Below are 18230 nucleotides of genomic sequence, written 5' to 3'. Positions count from 1 at the left end.
TGAGCCTTAATTTTCTCATCTGTAAAATGAGGATGATTATAATATAGTGCTACCTCATAAATTCATTGAGGAAATGTAAGTATATATAACCTACATAGAACAGTACTTTAGTAAGTGCTATGTAAGTGTTAGCTATTATTACTAATGTTATTATCCTACATAGACAATTTTATTTATTTTTTATTTTTTATTTTTATATATTTTATTGGTTTTTTTACAGAAAGGAAGGGAGAGAGATAGAGAGTTAGAAACATCGATGAGAGAGAAACATCGATCAGCTACCTCCTGCACATCCCCCACTGGGGAAGTGCCTGCAACCCAGGTACATGCCCTTGACCGGAATCGAACCTGGGACCTTTCAGTCCGCAGGCCGAGGCTCTATCCGCTGAGCCAAACCGGCTTTGGCGACAATTTTATTTTTTATCACACTCTTGTTGAGAAAAATAATATAACCCTAGCCTGTTTGGCTCAGTGGATAGAGCGTTGGCCTGCAGATGGAAGGGTCCTGAGTTCGATTCCAGTCAAGGGCACATGTCCAGGTTGTGGGCTCAATCTCTAGTAGGGGGCGTGCAGGAGGCAGCCGATCAATGATTCTCCCTCATCGTTAATGTTTTTTTTTTTTTATTGATTAAGATATTACATATGTGTACCCTCTACCCCCCCACCCCCCCGCTCATCCCCTCACCCCCCCGTTGTCCGTGTCCAATGGTTAGGCCTATATGCTTGCATATAAGTCCTTTGGTTGATCCTTCCCCCTTGCCCCCACCCTCCCCTACCTTCCCTCCAAGGCCCGACAGTCCAATCAAAGCCTCTCCGTCTCTGGATCAGTCCTTGTTCATCAGTTTATGTTGTTCATTATATTCCACAAATAAGTGAGATCTTGTGGTATTTATCCGCTCTCCAGTTCCATCGATGCTGTGGCAAATGGTAAGAGTTCCTTTTTCTTCTTCCTCTTCTTAAAGAATACCTTTCAGCATTTCATATAATGCTGGTTTGGTGGTGATGAACTCCTTTAGCTTTTTCTTATCCGTGAAGCTCTTTATCTGACCTTCCATTCTGAATGATAGCTTTGCTGGATAAAGTAATCTTGGTTTCAGGTTCTTGCTATTCATCTCTTTGAATATTTCTTGCCACTCTCTTCTGGCCTGCATGGTTTCTGTTGAGAAATCAGCTGACAGTCGGATGGGTACTCCCTTGTAGGTAACTGACTGTCTTTCTCTTGCTGCTTTTAAGATTCTCTCTTTGTCTTTTGCTCTTGGCATTTTAATTATGATGTGTCTTGGTGTGGTCCTCTTTGGATTCCTTTTGTTTGGGGTTCTCTGCGCTTCCTGGACTTGTAAGTCCATTTCTTTCACCAGGTGGGGGAAGTTTTCTGTCATTATTTCTTCAAAAAGGTTTTCAATATCTTGCCCTCTCTCTCCTTCTGGTACCCCTATAATTCTGATGTTGGTACGCTTGAAGTTGTCCCAGAGGTTCCTTACACTATCTTCATATTTTTTGAATCTCTTTTCTTTTTTCTTTTTCGGTTGGGTATTTTTTGTTTCTTTGTATTTCAAATCTTTGACTTGATTCTTGGGATCCTCTTGTCTGCTGTTAGATCTCTGTAAATTATTCTTTATTTCAGTCAGTGTATGCTTAATTTCTAGTTGGTCCTTTTTCATGTCCTCCATGGTCTCACTATACTCCTTGAGGGATTCATTAAATTTATCGGCGGTTTCCATAAAATTCTTGACAAACCTTATAAACGTGGCCTTGAACTCTATATCCAGTCGTCTGCCCTCCTCCGTTTCTGCCAATTGTGACCTGTTTCTTTGTCTCCGCATTTTGGCTGCTTCCCTGTGTTACCTGGGGTGGACACTCTTGGTGCACTCTTGGTGCCTTGGTTGTTGTAGGATCACTGGGAGGAATTGACCTCCAGGCCAATTGGCTGTGGGAAGCAGCTGTGTCTGAAGTGGGAGAATGGTCCCCCTCTGACCACTGGGTACAGTGGCTCCTGGATCTAAGGAGGTGCTAATTCAGCCCCTGCCTGAGGCCACACAGCTGGAGCCACAAAGAGGCTCAGCTGTGAAGCAATGCAAGCCGCTTTGGGGCCTTGGGCCTTCTCTTGGAAGTTCCGGGTCTGCTTTGCTGGGCTGTAGTTAGGTACATTCACATGCAAAAGCCTCTGCTGCAGCCTGGGTGGGGCGGGGTCTCAGGGAGTCAAAAGGGCGGAGAAAGAGGCTATGGCTGATTCTCCTCGCCCAGAGTCGCTCGTCTCAGTGTCCCGGTAACGGCTGCAAGCACCTCTGAGGGAAATCCGCCCTCAAGTTTGCCCGCTGCCGCCTGACACAGCAGCTTCTCCCCGTATGAGTCCTGGGTCCCCAGAGACTTCCCAGAACCGGAGTTCAGAGCAGTGGGGAGCTTGTGATTCAAAAAGACAGCCGCGTCCTCAGGTGCCACCCCCTTTCGGCGAGCACGAGCCGCCGCCGTACCTCTGCACTCAGCCTCCGCAGCTCCTCTGGCTCTCAGCGTGCTTTTCTTTTCTTCTAGTTGTAGAAATTACACTCAGCCAGCCTTCCTGTTGTTCTGGACAATGTTTGCTCCATCCTTTGGGATATTATTCCATTGTTGTGGGAGGCGACTATTTCCCGGTGTTTATCTATGCCGCCATCTTAGTTTCTCCAATTTTTTTTTTTAATTAAATCTTTATTGTTCAGATTACTACAGTTGTTCCTCTTTTTTCCCCCCATAGCTCCCCTCCACCCGGTTCCCACCCCACCCTCCGCCCCCCCCCCACTGTCCTCATCCATAGGTGCACGATTTTTGTCCAGTCTCTTCCCGCATCCTCCACACCCCTTACCCCCTCAAGAATAGTCAGTCCACTCCCTATCTATGCCTCTGATTCTATTATATTCACCAGTTTATTCTGTTCATCAGATTATTTATTCACTTGATTTTTAGATTCACTTGTTGATAGATGTGTATTTGTTGTTCATAATTTGTGTCTTTACCTTTTTCTTCTTCCTCTTCTTAAAGAATACCTTTCAGCATTTCATATAATACTGGTTTGGTGGTGATGAATTCCTTTAGCTTTTCCTTATCTGTGAAGCTCTTTATCTGACCTTCAATTCTGAATGATAGCTTTGCTGGGTAAAGTAATTTTGGTTGTAAGTTCTTGTTATTCATCACTTTGAATATTTCTTGGCACTCCCTTCTGGCCTGCATAGTTTCTGTTGAGAAATCAGCTGACAGTTGTATGGGTACTCCCTTGTAGGTAACTGACTTTTTGTTTCTTGCTGCTTTTAAGATTCTCTCTTTGTCTTTTGCTCTTGGCATTTTAATTATGATGTGTCTTGGTGTGGTCCTCTTTGGATTCCTTTTGTTTGGGGTTCTCTGTGCTTCCTGGACTTGTAAGTCTATTTCTTTCACCAGGTAGGGGAAGTTTTCTGTCATTATTTCTTCAAATAGGTTTTCAATATCTTGTTCTCTCTCTTCTTCTGGCACCCCTATAATTCAGATATTGGTATGCTTGAAGCTGTCCCAGAGGCTCTTTACACTATCTTCGTGTTTTCGGATTCTTTTTTCACTTTGCTTTTCCGGTTGGGTGTTTTTTGCTTCTTCATATTTCAAATCTTTGACTTGATTCTTGTGATCCTCTAGTCTATTGTTGGAACTCTGCATAATATCCTTTATTTTAGTTAGTGTATGCTTAATTTCTAGTTGGTCCTTTATCATAACCTCGAGGGTCTCACTAGATTTCTTGAGGGTCTCACTACATTTATCGGCGGTTTCTAGAAAATTCTTGAAAAACCTTAAAAGTGTGGTTTTGAACTCTATATTCAGTTGTTTGCTTTCCTCCATTTCTGACATTTGTGACCTGTTTCTTTGTCTCCGCATTTTGGCTGCTTCCCTGTGTTGATAGAGTGGCTTTGTGTGCTAAGTGTCCTATAGGGCTCAGTGGCTCAGCCTCCCCAATTACCTGAGGTGGAAACTCTTGGTGCACCCCCTTGTGAGCTTTGTGCTCAGTCTTGTTGTAGTTAAGCCTTGATTGTTGTAGGTATCACTGGGAGGAATTGACCTCCAGGCCAATTGGCTATGAGAATCAGCTGTGTCTATGGTGGGAGAACTTCCTTGCTGAAGACACCCTTATGAGGCAAGACTTGCTTCTGTGGGGCTTTGGTGCTCACTGAGTCTGCCCCCTGAGTGTGTCCCTTGTTAACATAAAAAACCATTGAAACTTGTAAAGAATTTTTGTGAGTTTATTTGAGCCAAACTATCGAGATATGCTGGGAAGCAGAACCTCAACGAATTGAAATAATGCTCCGAAGAATGGCGGGGTTACAATTGTATTTATACATTGCAATAAAAGGAGGAACATAGGTGAGTTACATGAAATTCATTGGTGATAGATTAAGGAGGAGGGATAAAGCAAAGCAGGGAACCCCCTGGGATTGGATAAAAAGTAAAATGATGGACACATACTTAGGTGGGTACAGGAACAATTAACACGATAAATGAAAGAATTTGTGGTATCTGTCCTGGGCCCAGCACACCTGGCTGTGCCCCAGGGGCTCCAGATAAAGGGAAGTCACAAGTTACCCAGACATCCCAAGGATATGTTATCATAGATGCAAAAAGACAGGTAGGCTCAGTTAAGGTAAAGGTTGACCTTGTCAGTGAAGATACTGGCCTAGGACGTAACTGCCCACCATAACTGCTTTTAGTTAAAGTTTAATTTCAGACCATCCTTTGTGGTTACTTTAGGTCTACGAGTTTGCAAAACTTCCATGCAGGCCTCCCCTGAGCTTGTCAGGTTAGCATGTGGCCCCTTTCGTCCACACCCTTATGGATCTGAGGAGTTGTAACTGGATGGTCCCCCTCTCACCACCGGGTACACTGGCTCTTGGATCTAAGGAAGTGCTAATTTAGCCTCTGCCTGAGGCTACCCAGCAGAAGCTACGAAGAGATCTGCAGATTCCCCTTCCTTGTTTGGGGTTTGGAGGTGCCCAAATGAGGCCCAGCTGTGAAGCAATGCAAGCTGCTGTGGGGCCTTGGGCCTTCTCTTGGAAGTTCTGGGTCTCTCTGACTCAGCTGCAGTTTGTTAGGTAATTTTCAGATTGCAAAGGGCCAGGGCATTCATATGCAAAAGCCTCTGCCGAAGCTTGGGTGGGGCGGGGTCTCAGGGAATCAACAGGGCAGAGCAAGCAGCTATGGCTGATCCTCAGCCCTGTCCTAAAGTGCCCTGAGTCTCAGTGTCCTGGTAATCGTTGCAAGCACCTCTGAGGGAAATCCACCCTCGAGTTCCGAGTTTTGCCCACTGCCAGACAGTCCAGTTTCTCCCCATATGAGTCTAGGTCCCCAGAGACTCACCCGGAATTAGAGTTCAGAGCAGTCGAGGGCTTGTGACTCCCTCCCAATTCAAAAAGACAGGTGCCTCCTCAGTTGCCAGCCCTTGCAGCGTGCGCCTCCGTACCTCTGCATTTTACTTCCACAGCTCCTCTGAGTCTCAGTGCTTTTCTTTTTCCTTCCAGTTGTAGAATTTCCACTCAGCCAGCCGTCCTGTGGTTCTAGATGATGTCCGTTTTGTCTTTTAGCTGTATTTTTGAAATTCTCATTAATGTTTTTTTGCTCTCCTCTCTTTTTCTCTCTGAAATCAATAAAAATATATTTTAAAAAATAAACATAATATAATTGGACCCGCTTTAAAATGCAGCCATAGCTGCAAACCAAGAGGAACTGCCTTTCATGTGGTATGCCTCAAAACTGTGAAATATTAAAACAGGGTAAAATAACCTTTGACCTGGGCCTAAAGCAACATTATGTCCCAAAGATAACAAGGATAAGAAGAGAGCAGATATTATGAGTACAGGACTAAAATTAAAAACATTGTTTAGAATTAGCATCACTACCTTAGCCTATCTGCACCAACAGAAATGCCTTTCAACTACTGATGTAATTGCCCCTTTCTCATAAATACGCCTTGCCTTTGTCTTTTAATCCGAACACCATTTGGGTTTCTGCCCGAATAAGTGATTCCTGAATAGCTATTCTTTTTTTTAAAATCTCAAATAAATGCTCATTGCCTATTACTTTGAAAGGTCTTTTTATTTTTATTTTATTTTTTTTAAATGTATTTTTATTGGCTTCAGAGTGGAAGGGAGAGAGAGAGAGAGATAGAAACCTCAATGATGAGAGAGAATCGTCGATTGGCTGCCTCCTGCACACCCCCTACTGGGGACTGAGCCCACAACCCAGGCATGTGCCCTTGACCAGAATCAAACCTGGGACCCTTCAGTCCACAGCCCAACATTCTATCCACTGAGCCAAACCAGCTAGAGCAGCCGTTTATTTTTAGATTAACACTATAAGTATCATATCTGTACAACCTCTTTTTTTTGTTAGAGTTTTAAATAAGCTTGATAATGTTGGGCTTGATAATGAGAAAGGGAATCAGAAGATAACTTTTCTTTTTTAAACTTTACCCGGTTTGGGGGGGGGGGGAAGGAGGGAGGGAGGAGATAACTTTTCAATATGTGAATTTTATTAGCCCATTTAATTCAGATTCCAGGTTAAGCCAATTTATGTTTCATGAGGTCAGTGTGAAGTGAGTGTGCCTAATTAAGCAGACTATCTGTTAGCTGGCCTCTGCCCAACACAGATTCTGGGATTAACTGTCCATTTATTGTATAATTGCTGGTCCCGTTAGTTCTATCTCCAAAATTTTTCTGGACTATATTGTCTTCTCATCATTCTCACTCTCTCCTTTAGCCCTAATCCAAGGCTTCTCTTAATTAGAATACAACAATAGCCTTCTAACCGACCTCCTATCCTCTACTTTTGCCTTCTCCCAACCCATTCTTCAAATAGCAAAGGATTTTACAAAAACAAACAAAAAAATTTTAAAATCAGATTATGTCATACCTTTGGGTTAAAGCCCTTTTGTGGCTTTTCATTGAACCTGGAATCAAGCCCTGACTCCTTACCCTGGTTCTACATGAATTTGCTTGCCCCCTTTGCTGCCCTTGTCTTACGCCACACTCTCCCCTCACTCACTATGCTCCTGGCTACTTTGATCTGTTGGCTGTTCTTACAACATGCCAAACTTTGCCCCAGCCCATAGACCCAAACAGGCCATTCCCTCTAGTTGAAATGCTTTCCCAAGTTCTTCACTTGGCTAGTTCCTTCTTATCTCTTAGGTAACAGCTTAAACATCAGTACATCTGAGAGGCCATCTATGATGATTCTTATGCTTCTTAATCATAACTTTCCTTTATTTCCTCCATAGCGTTTATCACAATTTATAATTACTTTTTTCCTATTGTTTACTGTAGAATTTCAGCAACTAGCACAGTGCAGAGCATTTAGTAAGCATATAGAAGTCTCAAATTCTTAGGTCAAGTTCCCTGGGAAATAGTCTCTGAGGTGGATCTTTGCATCCAAGAAGTTTACTGTGGATCCTTCCTGGGAATAACAGCACTTGTGAGAGAACAAAAGAAAAGAGAGGATGGAGCAGACAGAGAAGCTGAACGGTGATCCAGTTGCAACAAAGGTCTCAGTAGATTTGATAAAGAACTATGAAGCTGGGATGTCCTCTCAGAGTTGTCCTTAATAGAAGCAAGTGGTTGGGCCTTTATACCCTTGCATTACTGGCTCACCTGGGTAGTGTAACCTTGATGTAGGTTAGGCTAGTGTATACCAGAGATAGTTACTGTTCTAAGCACTTAATTAATTTAATCCGCAAAACACCCCTATACAGTAAGTACTGTCATTGGTCCTATTTTACAGACTAGAGGCCCGGTGCACAAAAATTTGTGCACCTGGGGGGGTCCCCCAGCCCGGCCTGTGGCCCTCTTGCAGTCTGGGACCCCTTGGGGGATGTCCACCTGCTGGCTTAGGCCCACTCCCCAAGGGATTGGGCCTAAGCTGGCAGTCAGACATCCCTCTGGCAGCCCGGGAACCCTCGGGGGATGTCCACTTGCCAGTGGGGAGCAGGGCTAAGCTGCAGTTAGACATCCTTAGCACTGCTGAGGAGGCAGGAGAGGCTTTCGCCACCACCACTGTGCTGGCAGCCAACAGCCTGGCTTGTGGCTGAGCAGAGCTCCCTCTGTGGAGCGCACTGACCACCAGGGGCCAGATCCTGCATTGATCATCTGCCCCCTGGTGGTCAGTGTGTGTCATAGTGACCAGTCATTCCCAGTCTTTCTGCTGTTAGGGTCAGTTTGCATATTACCCTTTTATTATATAGGATAGAGGCCTGGTGCATGGGTGGGGGCCAGCTGGTTTGCCCTGAAGGGTGTCCCAGATCTGGTGGGGGTCCCACTGGGGTGCCTGGCCAGCCTGGGTGAGGGGCTGAGGGCCGTTTTCAGACTGGCCACACCCCCTTCAGGTTGGGGGTCCCCGCTGGAGTGCCTGGCCAGCCCGAGTGAGGGACTGATGGCTGCTTGCAGGCTGGCCAAGCCCCCCAGCAGGGACTCTCACCCCATGAGGGTGTGGCCATCCTGAGTGAGGGGCTGATTGCTGTTTGCAGGCTGGCCACAGCCCCCAGCCACCCAAGCTCCGAGTGGAGGCTGGAAGCAGGTATCTGGGATTTATTTAGCTTCTATAATTAAAACTTTGTTGCCTTGAGTGGAGGCTACAGCCAGCCAGGGCAGGCGGGAAGCTTGGCTTCCTCCATCGCTGGGGCAACCAAACCTTCTGCTTGCTTCATCTCTGTGCCTGCCAGCCGCCATCCTGGTTGGGTCAATTTCCATATAGTCGCTGTGATTGGCTGGTGGGCGTGGCTTTGGGCATAGCAAAGGTGCAGTCAATTTACATGTTTCTCTTTTATTAGATTAGACTAGTGGCCCAGTGCACGAAATTCATGCATGGGGGAGGGTGTGTTCCTCAGCCTGGCCTGCACCCTCTCCAATTTGGTACCCCTCGAGAAATGTCCTGCCAGTTTACAGGGATTGGGCCTAAACCAGCAGTCGGACATCCCTCTCGTAATCCAGGACTGCTGGCTCCTAACCGCTCACCTGCCTGCCTTCCTGCCTGATTGCCTCTAACCACTCTGCCTGCTGTCCTGCTCACCCCCAGCTGCCTCCCCCCCTGCTGCTGGCCTGCTTGCCCCCAAATGCCCCCCCCCCGCCAGCCTGATCACCCCAAACTGCCCCCCCTGCTGGCCTGCTCATCCCCAACTGTTCCCCTGCTGGCTTACTCACTCCAAACTGCCCCCCCCACTGTCCTGATCACCCCCAACTGACCCCCACTGATGTCCTGCTTGTCCCCAACTGGCCCCCCTGCTGGTCTGCTTACCCCCAATGGCCCCACCACCCACCAGCCTGATCACCCACAACTGCCCTCCCCTCTTGGCCTCTAACCACCTCTACCTCGGCCCCACCACCATGGCTTTGTCCAGAAGAACATCTGGAAGTTCTCCCAGTCTAATTAGCATATTACTCTTTTATTAGTATAGATAGAGACCTGGAGCATGGGTGGGGGCCGGCTGGTTTGCCCTGAAGGGTGTCCCAGATCTGGTGGGGGTCCCACTGGGGTGCCTGGCCAGTCTGGGTGAGGGGCTGATGGCTGTTTGCAGGATGGCCATGGCCCCCAGTCACCCAAGCTCCCAGTGGAGGCTGGCTGGAAGCAGGTATCTGGGATTTATTTAGCTTCTATAATTGAAACTTTGTTGTCTTGAGCGGAGGCTACAGCCGGCCAGGGCAGGTGGGAAGCTTGACTTCCTCCATCGCTGTGGCAACCAAGCCTCCTGCTTGCTCCAGCTCCGTGGCTGCCAGCCGCCATCTTGGTTGGGTTAATTTGCATATAGTCGCTCTGATTGGCTGATGGGCGTGGCTTGGGGTGTAGTGAAGGTACGGTCAATTTGCATGTTTCTCTTTTATTAGATTAGACTAGAGGCCCGGTGCACAAAAATTTGTGCACTCGGGGGGTCCCTCAGTCCCGCCTGTGCCCTCTCGTAGTCTGGGACCCCTCAGGGGATGTCCACACACAGGAGGCCCGGATGGCGGGCAGGCGGGCGGCGGCTCACCACGTCCCGCCCCACTGCCCTGGGTCACACACACGAGGTCCGGATGGCAGCTCGCGCTGTCCCGTCCTGCCTGCAGTATGCAAATTTAATGGTCATTTTTGTTGGGTTAATTTGCATACTCTTCTTCTTTTTTTAAAAAAAATATGTTTTGCCCTAGCCGGTTTGGCTCAGTGGATAGAGTGTCGGCCTGCGGACTGAAAGGTCCCGGGTTCGATTCCGGTCAAGGACACGTACCTTGGTTGCGGGCGCATTCCCAGTGGGGAGTGCGCAGGAGGCGGCTAATTGGTGTTTCTCTCTCATCAATGTTTCTAACTCTCTATCTCTCTCCCTTCCTCTCTGTAAGAAATTAATAAAATATATTTAAAAAAAAAAGAATTGCCTCTGCTTCTCAAATTTTTCAACTATTTGATGACAAATAAATCCTAATGTAAAATGATTTTCATTTAGCTTATATCAGTAACCTGAGAATTCAGTTGTGATACAGCTGATAGGGTCTGAGTTTAGGAGATCTGATATCTATATCTATATCTATATCTATATCTATCTATATCTATATCTATCTATATCTATCTATGCCTATACCTATATCTATATCTATATCTATATCTATATCTATATCTAATTGATTTCAGAGAGGAAGGGAGAGGGAAAGAGAAATAGAAACATCAATGATGAGAGAAAATCATTGATCAGCTGCCTCCTGCATGCCTCCCACTGAAGATTGGGCCCACAACCTGGGCATGTGCCCTGATCGGGAATAGAATAGTGACCTCCTGGTTCATAGGTCGATGCTCAGTCACTGAGCCATGCTGACCTGGCAGGAGATCTGAATTTAGTTTTTGTTCTGCTGTTGAGTTAGTTGTGTAGTCTTGAGAAAAGCATAGACATCCATTTTAAACAATTTAAATAGGGAGAAATAAGGCATTTTAGTATATTTATGTCAATCATACATTTTTTTTTTCTTTTAGGAATCTGATTTTCTTTGTCTTCTTGGAGTAAGCTACGCATTTGAAAATGAAGATAGTAAGTTAAATAGTGATGATGGTGAAAATATATACCCATATGAAGATGATAAAGACCAAAAATCTAGTATACATAACAATGATTTTCAGAGAGAACCTGGATTTTATTCCGTTTCTGAAAGTACTTGGTATAAAGACCAGTTTCCATCATTAGAGGTTCCTGATGATATCAGAAAAACTAGTAACTCAAAAAATTGGGAAGGAGTAGAAGCTGGAAGTGTGAAACAGGGTCCTATTCCAGAAGTGGATTATGTCCCAACGTCCACAGCTGTGCCTGAAGTGAAAGGATGGTTTGGATTCGGAAGGGAACAAGCAGAAGAGATCACTTTTGAATCAGTTATTGAACAAGAAATCTCATTTAGAAGTAGAAAAATAGCAGTAGAAGATGAGAAAGACCTAGAGAAATTAAATAATGGTGGGCCTCAAACAGAACATAAACAAGAACCTGAATCAGAACTCAGTTCAGTGCCAAAGAAACAGTCCAGATTTTCTGAGTCAGAGCACATTCTCAATCCTCAAGCAACTAGTTGGTTTGGCGGTAGATTTACAAGTTATTTAGGTTTTGGAGGTGAGGAAACAGGGCCTGAATTATTGTCCCAAGAAAGCAATCTACCACTACAAGATGTTCCTACTTCCATATCATCTGAAGAAGAACCCACAGTTCCATGTACAGAAATATTATCAGAAAAAGAAGACACAGTTACTAACAATAGCTCAATTATTGAACCAAGTTGGTTTGGTTTTGGTTTTAGTATGCTAGGCTTTGCATATGCCAATGAAGATAAAATTATGACTTATAGTGAAAAGAAAGAAGAAGGAAGTAAAGGAGAGAAACATGAACATACTCCAAAAAGTGAATTCGACCCTGATAAGAAACAAGAAATCAAAATAATAAAAATTATGGAAACTGAAGATCAATTAGGCAAGGAAGGAATTTTAGAGAAAACAGATGATTCTGATACCTTACCATATTTTAAACATTTCTCGCATAATTTTGACAACCCTTGGAACTTTCAGAACGATGAAAATAATGTATTTGAAAATGATGAAACAGAAGAATTTTCATTTGAAAATGATCCCACTGCTAATACAAAACTTATGATGTTAAAAAGAAGATACAGCCAGTCAGGTTGGTATAAAAATATCTTTACTATAATTTATTTTAAAAACATAATGGATATTTATTTACTAGAGGCCTGGTGCACAAATTTGTGCATGGCTGGGGTCCCTCTGAGTGACCTGTGGAGATCGGGCTGAAACCCACAGTCCAACGCTGCCTGCAGCTCCTACCTGCTGCTCCTGCTCATCCTGTCCCCTCTGCACCTGCTGTGGGCTTGAGCCCAATCAGTCCGACCGGGAGAGGCTCCTGCTGCCGCAGCAGCGCTCACCAGCTGTGAGCACTGTGTCTGGCGCCCTCCTGAGGGGAGTGGCCTGTGGGATAAGGCTGAAACCGGCTCTCCAACATCCCTGGAGGGTTCCTGGATTGCAAGAGGGCACAGGCCAGACCGAGGGACCTCATTAGTACATGATTGGCCTGCCAGGGAGGGACATGGGAGGTTGGCCAGCCAGGGAGGGACCAGGGGAGGGCTCCAGGGCATGTCTGGCCCATCTCCTTCAGTCCCTATTGGCCTGACCCTAGTAGCAAGCTAACCTACCGGTCAGAGCATCTGCCCCCTGGTGGTCAGTTCACATCATAGTGAGCGGTTGAAAGGCCTTAGCATATCATTAGCATATTACACTTTGATTGGTTGAATAGTCAACCAGTCACTGGACCACTGGACACTTAGCATATTAGGCTTTTATTATATAGGACTAGAGGCCCAGTGCACAAAAATTTGTGCACTGGCGGGGGGTGTGTGTCCCTCAGCACGACCTGTGCCCTCTCACAGTCTGGGACCCCTCGGGAGATAACCACCTGCTGGGTTAGGCCTGCTCCCCAGGTGGCAGATTGCAGGCCCTATCCCACAGTGCCTGCCCCACTTCCCTGGGTCACCCACAGCAGGCCCGATCCCATGGTGGGGCGGGCGGTGGATGTCCCTGCCCCACCCCGCTCGCCGGGTGCCCCGGGTTGCCCACAGCAGGTCCAATCGTGCAGTGGGGCGGGCGGCGGATGGTGCTGCCCTGCCCCACCGCACCTGGCACCCTGGGTCGCCTAGGGCAGGCCTGATCCCACGGTGGGGCGGGCAGCAGATGGCGCTGCCCCGCCCTGCCTGCAGTATGCAAATATAATGGCCATCTTTGTTGGGTTAATTTGCATACTCTTTTGATTGGCTGATGGGCATAGTGAAGGTACGGTCAATTAGCATCTTTGTCTTTTAGTGTAGATAAGTACAAATAAGATATGTGCTTTTATCAGTACAAATGCCAGAAAGCCATATTCTCAAAATACTTAATAACCAACAACATTATTAACCACCCTTTGTAAATTTCTGATTTGTTCTGGAACTTAGATCTTTTTAATAAATATATGTTTGTATTTCTTTCAGAGAGAGAAAGAGAGAGAGAGATAGAAACATCAATGATGAGAGGAAATCATTGATCTGCTGCCTCCTGCATGCCCGACGCTAGGGATCAAGCCTTCAACCTGGGCATATACCCTGACCTGGAACTGAACTGTGATCTCCTGATTCATAGGTCAATGCTGAACCACTGAGCCATGCCAGTGGGGCTGGGACTTAGATCTTAATATCCTATCTAATAAAAGAGTAATATGCAAATTAACCATCACTTCATGATAAAGATGGTGGCACCCATAGCCAATAAGGAGGGAATATGCAAATTGATGCAAGAAAGATGGCAGTGCCAGCCAGAGCCACGGACCCAGCCGGAGTGGGTGGGAAGCTTGGCTTGGCTTGCCTTCCTGGGTCACCCCAGTGACCCAGGAAGCCAAGCAGGTGGCTGGTGGAGAGCTGGGCCCCAGTGACCCAGGAAGCCAAGCCAGGCTCCGTGGCTGCCGCTCAGACAAAGCCATAGTGGAAGGGCTGAGGCAGAGGTGGTCAGGGGTGATCAGGCTGGCAGGGGGGGCAGTTGGGTGTGAGCAGGCCAACAGGGGGGCCATTGGAGACAAGCAGGCCAGCGGGAGGGGCAGTTTGGGTCAAGCATGCTGGTAGGGAGGGCAGCTGGGGGTGAGCAGGCCAGTGGGGGTGGGCAGTTGGGACCAAGCAGGCTGGAGGGGGGGCAATAGGGAGCGAGCAGGCTGGCAGTGGGGGCAGTTGGTGTGATCAGGACAGCAGGAGGGGCAGTTTGGGGCAATCATGCTGGCTGGGGGGTCAATTGGGGGTGAGCAGGCCGGTGAGGGGGCAGTTGGGGTGGAGCAGGCCAGTGGGGTGGGGGGGTGGCAGTTGGAGGCGAGCAGGCTGGTGGGGGCAGAGCCAGTGGGAGCAATCAGGCCAGCAAGGGAGGGAAGTTGGGTGTGAGCAGGCAGGCAGGCAGGTGAGCGGTTAGGAGCTAGTGGTCCTGGATTGCAAGAGGGATGTCCGACTGACGGTTTAGGCCTGATCCCTGTGGGATCAGTTCTAAACCAGCAGTCGGACATCCCCCAAGGGGTCCCAGATTGGAGAGGGTGCACGTTGGGCTGAGGGACACCCCCCGTGTATGAATTTCGTGCACTGGGCCACTAGTCCTATATAATAAAAGAGAAACATGTAAATTGACTGTCCCTCAGCCTCGCTCACCAGCCAATCAGGAGTGAGTATGCAAATTAACCCGAGAAAGATGGTGGGTTAATTGCATACACAGGCCCTGGGTGGAGAACAGAGCCAGAGAGCTGGCAGCCTGGGGGGACATGGCTCCCTCGGTTGCTCCCCCAAGCTGCCAGGTGGAGAGCAGAGAGGGAGAGCCGGCAGAGAGTGGAGTGGCTTGGGGAACTTGGCTCCCCAATCCACCAGACAGAAAGCAGAGGGAGAGCTGGTGGCTTGGAGGACTTTGCAGAGTGGGAAGCCATGGGAGGGAGACAGAGCAGGAAGGAAAAACCAAGAGCGCGGGGAGCACCAGGAATTCTGGGAATAGTAGTTTTGGTGGCAGCCCCAGGACTGGAAGCAGAAGCCCAAAGTTCAGGGAGCACCAGGAATGCTGGGAATTATAGTTCTGGTGGCAGACGGATCTCCTAGACCAGTGGTCGGCAAACTCATTAGTCAACATAGCCAAATATCAACAGTACAACGATTGAAATTTCTTCTGAGAGCCAAATTTTTTAAACGTAAACTATATAGGTAGGTACATTGTTATTAACTTAATTAGGGTACTCCTAAGGCTTAGGAAGAGCCACACTCAAGGGGCCAAAGAGCCGCATGTGGCTCACGAGCTGCAGTTTGCCGATCACAATCCTAGACACTAGAGCAAAGTGAGCCTGGAGCAAGTTACTGCTGAGGCTGGGGATGGAGGGAAAGCAAAGGCGACAGACATAAGTAAAATCAGAGTGTCCAGGAAAAATTAAAGGGAAGATATCCTAAAACTTCCAGGAAATCTCCACCAATGAAGCAAAGAAAAAAAAATGTCTCTATTATTCTGTGAGCAACAAATCAAACTGAGTTGGGGTCTCAGACAATTCGCTCATATGATTGCAAAAACAGACAGAAACTCCTGGATTGGAGAGGGCTCCCCTGAGGGCTCCCAGATTGGAGAGGGTGCAGGTCGGGCTGAGGGACCCCTGTACTCCCCAGTGCATGAATGTTATGCACTGGGCCTCTAGTTATAAAATAAAATCCTAAGGGAAAATAATCATTGAAAATATATGAATGTTCCAGGGAAATCCTAAGATATTTTACAGTAATTTTTAAAATTAAAGCAGTATATGTAAACAGGTTTAAAAATATAAATAGTGCCCTAGCTGGTTTGGCTCAATGGATAGAGCATCATCCTGAGGACTGAAGGGTCCCAGGTTCAATTCTGGTCAAGAGCACATGCCTGGGTTGCAGGCTCCATCCCCAGTGCGGGGTGTGCAGAAGGCAGCCGATCAATGATTCTCTCTCATCATTGATGTTTCTATCTTTCTCTCTCCCTCTCCCTTCCTCTCTGAAATCAATAAAAGTATATTTAAAAAATTATAGTGATAAGGCTTTTTTTTTTTAATCCAAGGAAATTTTGTTCCCTCTGTCCATCTCTATTCCTACCTCTTTCTCAGGGACAATAATTCTTCCCTCCCCCCCTTCCTCCCTCCCTTCTTTCCTCCCTTTCTCTCTTTTTTGTTAATCCTCACCCGAGGATATTTTCCCATTGATATTTATTTATTACTAGAGGCCCGGTACACAAAAATTTGTGCACTGGAGGGGGGGGGGCCCTCAGCCCGGTGGGGACCCCCCACCCTGAAGGGGGTGCAGGAAGCCCAAAAACAGCCATCAGCCCCTCACCCAGGCTGGCCAGGCACCCAAGCAGGACCCCCACCCTGATCCGGGACACCCTTCAGGGCAAACCAGCCGGCCCCCAACTGTGCACCAGGCCTCTATCCTATATAGTAAAAGGGTAATATGCAAACTGACCCTAACAGCAGAAAGACTGGGAATGACTGGTCACTATGACACACACTGGCCACCAGGGGGCAGACGCTCAATGCAGGAGCTGCCCTCTGGTGGTCAGTGCGCTCCCACAGGGGGAGCTCTGCTCAGCCACAAGCCAGGCTACCAGCTGCCAGCACAGCAGTGGTGGCGGGAGCCTCTCCCACCTCCTCAGCAGCGCTAAGGATGTCCAACTGCAGCTTAGCCCTGCTCCCCGCTGGCAAGTGGACATCCCCCGAGGGCTCCCGGGCTGCCAGAGGGATGTCTGACTGCTAGCTTAGGCCCAATCCCTTGGGGAGTAGGCCTAAGCCAGCAGGTGGTCATTCCCCGAGGGGTCCCAGACTGCAAGAGGGCACAGGCCAGGCTGAGTGACCCCTCCCCCCAAGTGCACGAATTTTTGTGCACCATGCCTCTAGTAGTTTATAAACAATTGTAAGAAAGGCATATCTATAACTAATGTAAATCATAAAGCTTAGGTTTAAGTTGAGTGAAAATAATACCTCACTATAATTAAATATAAAAATACTATAGGATATAGTTATTTTTCTCAACATATATTCATTTCAAATGCAGTTTAAAACAATATTAAAAAATTGATATAGCCACATATAAATTTGAGTGTAATTAACTATCGAATAAGCCTTCCCTCCCCACCCCCAGTGCCATTAAACGGCATGGTAGATCTCTGAGTCCTATATGTACAACAGTCCCATTGTATTCAAAGTCCTAATTTGATTGCTCGTTTTTAACTTTAATGTCCACAGAGGCATAATTACATTACTGATTAAGTGTTTGCTTTCTTGGGACTGTCATCTTTTAAACAATGCTAAGTGACAGCCTCAAAGTGCTGTGTTAAGTCATAACTCAAAGAGCAAAATTAGACATTGAGTAATTCACTTACAAGGCTTTAATATTGTTTTTCAGAACTGCATTGATACATTTCTCCCCTATTAACAAGTAACTGAGAAGTAAATCCCATAGTTTACTTGAATACCATACTTTAGGCTACAATTAGTTAGAACTTTTTTTCCTTTAATTTTGTTTGATTACTTCAATCAAGCAATCAGTTTAAACTATGTTTGAAAATTGAATTTAAAAAATAAATTAATTATCTGCATCCACAAAACGCACTCACTAGGGAGGAAGCAAGGAAGGCAGGCTGAGAAAATGAAGTTGATAATCAAATGGGAATCTGGAGACTCAGCTTCTGAAGATTACTAAAAGAAAAAGATAGTGATTCATACAGTATATAAATGTTTTAGATATGGCCATGGTCTTAAGAGGTAGGCTTTTAGAATCATGTTTTGCTAATCAGCTTCATTAAATGCAATCTTTGAGTTTCTAAAAGGCAAAAATAAATAAATAAATTAATTAATTAATGGCTACTTCACATGGCATAAACATAAATATATGATGCAACATTATAAACGGCAATTTTTGACCTTTCATATTTTAAAAATTTAAATTAATTTTGGGGAAAGGTAATCTTTTTAAAATAAAGGTTCTTAAGAGGGGTGCATACATATTTTCATTATTATTATTTTTTAAAATAATTCCTTATTGTTGAAAGTATTACGTATGTTCCTCTTTTGTGCCCATTGACCCTCTCCAGCCCATCTCCACCTCCCTCCCCGCCCCAGGCCTTCAGCACCCTATTGTCTGTGTCCATGGGTTATGCATATATGTATACAAGGTCTTTGGTTTATTATCTCC

The 18230-nt window shown here is 46.3% G+C and overlaps 1 protein-coding gene across 1 annotated transcript in view; it reads left to right on the top strand.

Moving 5' to 3' along the window:
- MIA2 (MIA SH3 domain ER export factor 2) overlaps positions 1 to 18230 on the top strand; it is a 120762-nt gene that overhangs the window by 6328 nt on the left and 96204 nt on the right. Inside the window, 1 exon segment of the mRNA XM_081096407.1 lies at positions 10972 to 12154. Within this exon segment, the coding sequence (XP_080952533.1) occupies positions 10972 to 12154 (1183 nt within the window).

Source organism: Myotis nattereri (genome assembly GCF_964212035.1).
Source record: "Myotis nattereri genome assembly, chromosome: 1".
Lineage (NCBI taxonomy): Eukaryota > Metazoa > Chordata > Mammalia > Chiroptera > Vespertilionidae > Myotis > Myotis nattereri.
This window is presented reverse-complemented; position numbering and strand designations above follow the sequence as displayed.